The 9075-nt window shown below is 41.9% G+C and overlaps 1 protein-coding gene across 2 annotated transcripts; it reads left to right on the plus strand.

Moving 5' to 3' along the window:
* Positions 1–2809: 2809 nt before the first annotated feature.
* On the plus strand, positions 2810–6954 carry LOC123180744 (putative lactoylglutathione lyase). Of its 2 annotated transcripts, XM_044592870.1 has the most exons (10): positions 2810–2935; positions 3050–3266; positions 3357–3481; positions 3577–3641; positions 3733–3803; positions 4620–4842; positions 4936–4983; positions 5982–6089; positions 6188–6328; positions 6647–6954. In XM_044592870.1, the coding sequence occupies exons 1-10, from the start codon at positions 2848–2850 to the stop codon at positions 6689–6691; spliced, it is 1131 nt and encodes a 376-aa protein (XP_044448805.1). In that variant the 5' UTR covers positions 2810–2847; the 3' UTR covers positions 6692–6954. The 2 variants fall into 2 exon arrangements, with proteins under 2 accessions (XP_044448805.1, XP_044448806.1); XM_044592871.1 differs by lacking the exon at positions 3733–3803 and having other exon boundaries at positions 4630–4842.
* Positions 6955–9075: the final 2121 nt, after the last annotated feature.

Genomic DNA, 9075 nt, shown 5'->3' on the forward strand with positions numbered 1-9075 from the left:
AATACAGACCTATTAGTCTTTGTAACGTTCTATACAAGATCATCTCCAAAATGTTAGCATTGCGGTTGAAAAAAATACTTCCTGGAATTATTTCTCCTACGCAAAGTGCTTTTGTTCCCGGAAGGATGATCACGGATAATATCTTGATAGCATATGAGTGTGTGTGCATAAGATAAAGAATAAAAGGGTGGTCCAAACAGGCTTATGTGCAATAAAACTTGATATGCATAATGCTTATGACATTGTGGAGTGGTCTTTCTTGCATGACATGATGATCAAATTAGGGTTTCATGAACAATGGGTGGAGTTGATTATGGAATGTGTGAAGTCTGTTTACATATAAGGTGAGGTTCAATTCATAGGAAACAGATGAGTTCAGCCCTACAAGAGGCATTAGACAGGGGGATCCTCTCTCCCCTATCTCTTCCTCCTATGTGCAGAGGGTCTTTCCAGCCTATTACAGCATGAAGAAGAAGCTAGAGGCATAGAAAGGATTAGAGTGTGCATAAATGCACCGTCAGTATCACACCTATTATTCGCTGATGATTCTCTAATTCTCATGAAGGCAGGCACGCTTAATGCAGCTTCCTTACAGCATGTTCTGGAGACCTACTGTCAAAGCTCCGGGCAAATGGTGAGTTTGGCAAAATCCACTGTTTTCTTTTGTCCCAACACTTCTGCTGTCTCTAGGGCTGAAATATGTCAAGAGTTACACATTGACACAGAAGCCCTGTCGGATAAATACCTTGGACTACCCGCTATGGTGGGGGCTGACAGAAAAACACTTTGTTGAAAGAATTATGGAGAGGCTTAAAGGATGGACGGAAAAACAGTTATCCATTGGAGGAAAGGAGATCCTTCTTAAATCTATGGCACAAACTATTCCCGTGTTTGCTATGTCAGTCTTTAGTTTGCCTAAAGGAATATGCAAAGATATTACTAACCTAATTTCCCAGTTCTGGTGGGGAGATGATGAGGACCATAAGAGAATGCATTGGTACACTTGGTGGAAACTTTGTCACCCTAAAAGTGAAGGTGGAATGGGGTTTTGAGACTTATACTCATTTAATTTGGCAATGCTCTCAAAACTATGCTGGAGATTGCTAACTAATCCAGAATCATTACGTGCAAGAGTGTTGAAGGCAAAATATTTCCCTAATCAGAGTTTATTGCAAGCTACTCTTAAAAACGGTGCTTCCTTCACTTGGCAGAGTATCATGAAGGGTCTGGAGACATTTAAACTGGGATATATATATGGCGAATTGGGACAGGGGAGAATGTGAACATATGGTGTGATCCTTGGATCCCAAGTAGTGCAGACAGAAAGGTTATCACCCAGCGAGGTCAAACAGTCTTGACAACAGTTAATGATCTTATTGATCCGATAAGTGGTAACTGGATGAAGAGTTGATTAAAACTATTTTCAATCCTGTCGCAGGATCATGGAAATCCTATTTAATTACAATGCCTTTGATGACTTCATAGCTTGGCATCCGGACCGAAGAGGAATTTTTTTCAGTCCGCTCAGCCTATCACACACAATGGACTCGCACTTTTAGGTCAAGTGCAAACATGCTGGCGCAACCAGGGAGGTCCAGCATACCGGCAGTATGGAGTATACTTTGGAAGATTCAAATTCCAAGTAAAATTCAATTTTTTTGCTGGCGAGCGCTACATGGGATTATACCTCTGAAGTCCATAATCACTAACATGCATATTGGGACAGATGGAGCATGTCCTGTATGTCACCGTGGGGCTGAAGATGTAAAGCACCTACTGTTTGAGTGTTTACATGCTACAGATTTGTGGGCACGCCTTGGTATCTCGGATATTATCAATGAGGCAAAGATGGTTGATCCTTCTGGCTCGGTCATCCTGGAACATATTCTGTTAGCGCCACCAAGTCCAACACCTCTGAAACCTAACCTAGATATCAAGCAAGTTATTGCGGTTGGAGTAATGGCTCTCCTCCACCACCATTCAAATGGCCTATGTCTGTCCTTGCAATATCTAATAATTTTCAGCAGGCAAATGGAAAGAAAATTGTAATTGCGCAAGATAGATGGCAGAAGCCGGATCCCAGGTTTGTAAAACTTAATGTTGACGCAACATTTTACAATGCAGAAGGGGTTGGAGCCACAACATCAGTGATCAGGGATGAAAATGGATCCTTTCTAGCAGCGCAATGTCTTTACATTCCATACGCGTCTAGTGTGGTTACTACTGAGGCTTTGGCAATGCGTGATGGACTGATTTTTGCAAGCTCATTAGGATTCTCGCGAGTGGAGGCGGAGTCTGATTCGTTGATCGTGATTAAATCTTGTGATGGTCATACAAGATGGTGGGATGAAGCTGCTGCGATTTTTGCATAGTGGGTGTTTCGTCTTCGATTGTGAATGTCAAATTTAAGCATTATTTTCATAGTTCAAATCAAGTGGCACATGTGCTACCTAATTATAGTTATTGTAATAAATTTTCTTGTATCTGGACGGATAGCCTTCAGGCTGTCTAGTCTCAAACCTCGTGGACGATACCAGTTCCTCCTAAAAAAAGAAAAACCTCATGGACGATGTAAATCTTATCTGAGTCAATAAAGCTAGCCATGATGGCCTTAAAAAAAAAGGATTTTCGCAGACAACGGCACGCGGAGATTTGTGCATAGCATCCAACGGCCGTCGTTCCGTCGCGCTGAGCGAGGAAATAGCGAACGTCGGTTCGTTATCATTTGCGAAAAAAAAATCACGAAGTCGGCGCGCCCACGTGACCGGTATGTCCCACCTCTCGAGCTCACACGCTGACAACCCCCCCCCCCCCCCCCCAATCCCCCTCCCCCGTCCGTCTGGGTCGATGGCTCGCCTCCTCTCCCCCCTCCCAATCGTCGCCACCGCCGCCGCCGCCGCCTCCCCCTCCCGCTTCCGCATCCCCGCCGTCTCCGGTACACGGCTCTTCTCCCCGCCCGTCTCGTTTTCTTCTCTGGTCATCGGTCATGTGGAGATGGCCTTGTCGTAACGTGGTGCCTCGTGGTTTCATTTTTCTTTTACCGTCCCAGTCGCGCGGCGTCAGGCGCTCTTCGGCGGAAGAGTAGGGCTGAGGGTGCCCGCGAGACTGTCAACGAGGGGAGTGAGCGCCGGCGCGGAGGCGGGCGGGCCCGCAGCTCGAGCGGCCACGGTGATCAGCCCCGAGGAGGCCGTGGAGTGGGTCAAGAAGGACCGGAGGCGCCTGCTCCACGTCGTCTACCGCGTCGGCGATCTTGACAAGACTATCAAGTAAGTAAGCCGACCCCGTCCCTCGTTCGCGATGAATTTGCCTTGACCTCTGCGGTTTCGTCAATTTCGGATGGGGTTGCTGTCCTCTAGGTTTTATACGGAGTGCTTAGGGATGAAGCTGCTGCGGAGAAGGGACATCCCGGAGGAGAGGTACACCAACGCCTTTCTTGGGTACGGACCAGAGGACTCGCATTTTGTTGTGGAGCTCACTTACAGTAAGCTTCAAATGTCAAAACATCCATGTCATCTCTTTGTCTTCCAGAGACTACTTTTTTCTATTGAATTAACTCGCGAATTCATTTACTGGCAGACTATGGTGTCGAAAGTTACGATATTGGGTCTGGTTTTGGTCATTTTGGAATTGCTGTTGAGGATGTAAGATTCTATCTCCATAGCTTTTTTTTTCAGTTGTTGAGGTTCAGTGCTATGCCAGTCGGTCTAATATTTTTACTTCTGCTTTCTGTAGTTAAGAAGCACTAATCGCGTGTCAAGTATAAGTAGCTCATCTATAGCTTTCTTCTACATGAATGAGCTCAGGTTCAAAACACCCACAAGTTCAAGCACCAAATCCTAGTTGTATTTGTGTTTCCTTTTCATCGACAGTTATGTCCCATGAGCCTAAGGAATATCTAGCCATGCACCATTCTTTTCTGAGGTGTTAACGCTTAACTACAGACTTAACCATCCAGACATTTTCTAAACAATAATTGGGGCTGTTATTTCATGAGATGTGTTCCGTTTCCCCATATTTTCATGTCCATTACTAACATAGATTGGACTGGAGTGCTCATGAGCCCCAAGGAACCTTTCGTTTGGGGAGGTGAATGGGGCTTGAAGTTGTGCAGTATAACCTCCGAACATCTGGGATGCATGTTTAGGCAGGATTTATCTTGACTCAAGCTAGGATGATTGTGAATACCTTTGGTTTCTTCTGTGGAAATTACGTTAAGAGTCTTCAGTAAGAACTAATAAATGATAGCTAAGCAGAAATGTTTTTTTTTCTTTTACCATCAACTTTTGATTTGTTTGTATTAGGGATTTACTCCCTCCGTCCCAAAATAAGTGTCGCTGACTCGGTACAACTTTGCACTAAAGTTATACTAAATCAGTGACACTTTCTTTTGGACATAGGGAGTATTACTGCTTATCATTATCTTCAGCCATGATACTCAAATGTTTCCTGTATCAGGCTAGTCATTGTTTTAACTGTTACTGGAAAAATATATGTACCTTCTCTGGATTATTATGTGTTAAAATTTCAACATCTTATCCATTAGTAATATGTTGGATGATTTAATTTTACATATGCATACATCCATAAGAGCTGGCCGGAATATTAAATTTCATTGCTAGAATATTGCAGGTCGAAAAAACAGTGGAACTTATTAAAGCCAAGGGAGGAACAGTAACAAGGGAGCCAGGTCCGGTAAAAGGTGGAAAGTCAGTCATTGCCTTCATTGAAGATCCTGATGGTTACAAATTTGAGCTTATAGAAAGAGGTCCCACACCCGAGCCTTTGTGCCAAGTAATGCTTCGAGTGGGAGATCTTGATCGTGCTATAAGTTTCTATGAGAAGGTAACCTTTTTGGCTTGAACTGGGATTTCTATAGAAGTTTCTCATTTCTGTTCTGTTTGTTCCGGTGAGTTACTAATTTGTGACATTATTTAGGCATTTGGTATGGAACTTCTTCGCAGGAAAGACAATCCTCAATACAAGGTTTGTACTCTCCTGAAACCAGTACAGTGACCCACTTTATAACATCGGTTAGCTAAGTTTTCATATGATGCTTGCGGACATACAGTGTCTTTTACTTTGGTCATATAATTTAGAATACTTCAAAAGTTTATTCGAGCAATTCTTCTTGGTTCAGCGTTATTGATTTAACTTTGAGATGGTAAAAGGTTTCACCCTTGGCAAGTTTGTTGTAGGCTATAGGCAAGTTTATTGTAGGCCTTTTTCTTCTGGTGTAGACAAGCCTTTTATGGTTGTAGTAAAGGTTACGAGAGGCATAACTCCATGCTCGCCTAGGCACGCATTAGAAGCTACGGAAGGCATAACTCCCTGTTGACTAACTTCTGTGTTCCCTGATACCAGTCATTAGGGAGAATCTCAGATTTCCTTCCTTCTAGGTTAAATATTTGCCTTCATAACTTTAAAATGATTTACTATGCCAAGTCCAACAGGCTGCAACCACAATGATTCAGCATGTAAACTTCGACATTATGCTATAACAGGCAGCAACCACAATGATTCAGCATGTAAACTTCGACATTATGCTATAACTGCTAGGTTGTTTTCATATGAAACTTGTCCTTCTATGACCGAGGTTTAAACTACAAAATACCTACAATTGTATAGACAATGATTACGGACTTACGATAATGTGTGCTGCTTGTTTTGACCATGACATTTTCATTCAATGTAGTGCCACGTTCAAGCTGTGTGGTCAGTGACCCATGGCTTTTTCCCATACACATGAAAATTCATGCAAATGTCAGAAAGCAATGTAAAATTTACAAATCATATATTTGAACCTTTAGGATTGTAACCCTGGCACTGCCACTTCTCATTGGTTACAGTTACCACATCTATTTGTGCAAGCACCTTTTGATATTTCTCCTCTTAATAATTTTGCATTGAAATGTGCATATTCATCATCCCTTCAATGTGAACTTTAGAGAATCTTTAAAATTCTAATTGTACTCTTTCTTTAGTATACCATTGCTATGATGGGATATGGCCCTGAAGACAAACATGCTGTACTGGAGTTGACATACAATTATGGTGTGAAGGAATATGATAAAGGAAATGCTTATGCACAGGTATATTCTATACAATGGTCATATTACAAGTGATGTTCCATTGTTTACTCATGCCTGTTGCGTTACACTTCTGATGGTTGATGTTTGTGTCCTTCCAGATTGCTATTGGTACTGATGATGTCTACAAGACCGCGGAAGTCGTTAGACAAAATGGGGGACAAATAACTCGTGAACCTGGTCCATTACCTGGCATTAGTACCAAGATAACTGCCTGCACAGATCCAGATGGCTGGAAATCAGTATGCGTTTATCTTGATTTGGTTTCACCATTCTCTCGTTTTCTCCCCTTCATGTGTGTGGGAGTTGTATTTGTTTTGAAAGATTGTCTGTTCCTGGTCTTTTTCTGTATGCCACAGCTACTGTTACTGACCATTAGCCAACAGTTTAAGAACTACATTAAACAAAGGTTCTTTTTTTGCATTGATGTCCAAACCAAAGTAGGACAGATCTCTCAGAAAACGTGTATACTAGAAATTTGTTTTTCGTTGTGCTATTGCTCTTTATTTCACAAGTAAACCTGCAGTTTATGCTCACTGTTACACTTATTTCAATTGTAGGTATTTGTTGACAATCTAGATTTTCTCAAGGAGTTGGAAGAATGAGTTTTCAGGAAGATATCATCTTCGTACAGGTTTCACTGGCCTTTTTCCTCGAGTTGCTAGCACCCCCCCATGAAATCTTGTAAAAGCTTCGAAGCGAGGTTTGTAGATAGGTTGTCCAATCTACCGTGTCATCACTGGTTTTTCATAGAGAATTAGGTTTGCTACTTCTTATGATGTAGATGTGCAATCCGTTTTGTTAGCGAAGTAAAATTATATGTGCATTTTATTCTTCTGACAAGCCAGAAAGTATTTCCAGATATGCATTTGTTCCTGCATTCAGAATTTCAGATGAACTAATCTTTGCACATTAGCTCATTCTTTGCTTGTTCAAATCCTTGGGATGCCGAAGTCTTCTTCCTCTTGCATCAATTGGCGGGACGTCGTGAACAGAACTCGTTGCAATCTCTGGGCTTTCATCTCGCCAGAGCAAACTTGTTTAAATCTAGGAGCTTATAGAAGCAGCGATCAAGAAGTTGTCATGTAGACCTGAAATGCCAGCGGCCGCACCCTAGAGAAGAAAACGTTGAAGAGGGCCTATAGAATGGTTGAGGGCCAGCCAAAGGAGCAAAATTTTACTTAGTGCCTGTCTGGTAGTCCTCTAACTCCCAACTCCTTTAACTCCCGGTTTGGAGCCGGTCCGAACAGGGTAAATCCTCGAGTTTAGAACAAGAAGTTGGCTAGCAATTCGCAGCTTCCAGTTTCTTGGTAACCATTGGGCCAGAGGAATAGGCGTTTGCACGTGGGAGATTGGATAGTGATTAGACATGAGAGGTAGATTTTTACTTCCATTCCTTTTTTGGTATAAGTTGAGAATTAAATTGGAATAGAGCTCCACGAATTAATAGGGTACCCCATGGAAAGAAAACAATGAGAATTAGCCATCTCAATTCTCATCCCCCCTTCTCACTTAAATTCTCATTCCCTCAACTCCTGTTCCCCACCTCTAATTCACACGAACCAAACATGCTACGAAAGTTGGTCTAAATTACCCCTTGTTGCCACCTCAAAGTGAGTGAGTGCGCCGTTTCGAACATGCCCTAAACCCTACTTGTAGTTTAGCAAATGTATGTAGCATGGAAGAGCGAGTGCATAGTTTCGAACATGCCCTAAACCCTACTTGTAGTTTAGCAAATGTATGTAGCATGGAAGATACCGAGGGCATTAAGAGATGGGATTAAGTTTAAAATCAGACCATTAAGACCACATTCACTCAAAGATGCTTACTGTTTAGCAAGAGATGTAGAACCTAATCATCCACCTGTAGTTTCAGCTGGGAAGAAACAAGGTTTTGCTTATACCAACTATTATCAGAAAAACAGTGGGGGAACTTCAAGCAAAGCAAATACTGCTTCTGTTTCTATGCAGCAACATACAACAAATCAGAATACTGAATTTTCTGTAGGCAATGTTCAGAAATTAAGGAAGGTGGGTGAATGTTGGAGATGTGGAGATAAATGGGTACATGGCCACAAGTACAAGCTTATCCCAAATGTCCATCTCCTACAACAGGAAACACCAGAGGAAATACAGCTAGAATCTGAAGAAAATCTATTGCGGGAGCAGGAAGAAAAATCAGAGGAACAAGAGCAAGTTATGTTCATTTCTGCTTTTGCTATAGGGTAGCAGATAGCAGTTAAAACCCCTACTGTCCTCATTCACATCAATGGCAAGAGAGCCGTGGCCTTATTAGATTCTGGTAGCTCTTGTTCTTTCATCAATTAAGAAATTGCAGTTAAAGCAAATTGTCAGTTATTGCAAGTAAAACCCAGAGCTACTGCAGTAGAAGGAGGAAGCAGATTGCTGTCTACAGCAGTGGTGCCTGATTGTGAATTCCAATTGGCTAAAACCAAATTAAAGCATAACTTCAGAACACTGCGTAGCCATGATGTGATTTTAGGATATCATTGGTTTACATCAATGAGTCCTATTGCTTTTGATATTCCAAGAAATACTTTTAGTTTTACAAAAGGGGGCTCTTGATAACCCACGGGGATAGGGGATCGCAACAGTTTTCGAGGGTAGAGTATTTAACCTCAATTTATTGATTCGACACAAAGGGAGCCAAAGAATATTCTTGAGTATTAGCAACTGAGTTGTCAATTCAACCACACCTAAAAGATTTAATATCTGCAGCAAAGTATTTAGTAGCAAAGTAGTATGGAAGTAACGGTAACAATGGCAAAAGTAACAGTAGCGATATTGTAGGAATCGTAACAGTGGTAACGGAAAAGTAATGGAGCAAAGATCAATATGTGAAAAGCTCATAGACAATGGATCAATGATGGATAATTATGTCGGATGGCATTCATCATGCAATGGTTATAACATAGGGTGACACAGAACTAGCTTCAGTTCATCAATATAATGTAGGTATGTATTCCGAA

This window comes from Triticum aestivum, chromosome 1D, assembly GCF_018294505.1.
Source record: "Triticum aestivum cultivar Chinese Spring chromosome 1D, IWGSC CS RefSeq v2.1, whole genome shotgun sequence".
NCBI lineage: Eukaryota > Viridiplantae > Streptophyta > Magnoliopsida > Poales > Poaceae > Triticum > Triticum aestivum.

Bases quoted from the DNA above. Each gene is read 5' to 3' on its own strand.
- LOC123180744 (XM_044592870.1), top strand. From the start codon at position 2,848: ATGGCTCGCCTCCTCTCCCCCCTCCCAATCGTCGCCACCGCCGCCGCC. The intron at 3,804-4,619 runs GTTCAAAACACC...TTTCATTGCTAG, and splicing joins TTCTACATGAATGAGCTCAG to AATATTGCAGGTCGAAAAAA. The intron at 4,984-5,981 runs GTTTGTACTCTC...CTCTTTCTTTAG, and splicing joins AAGACAATCCTCAATACAAG to TATACCATTGCTATGATGGG.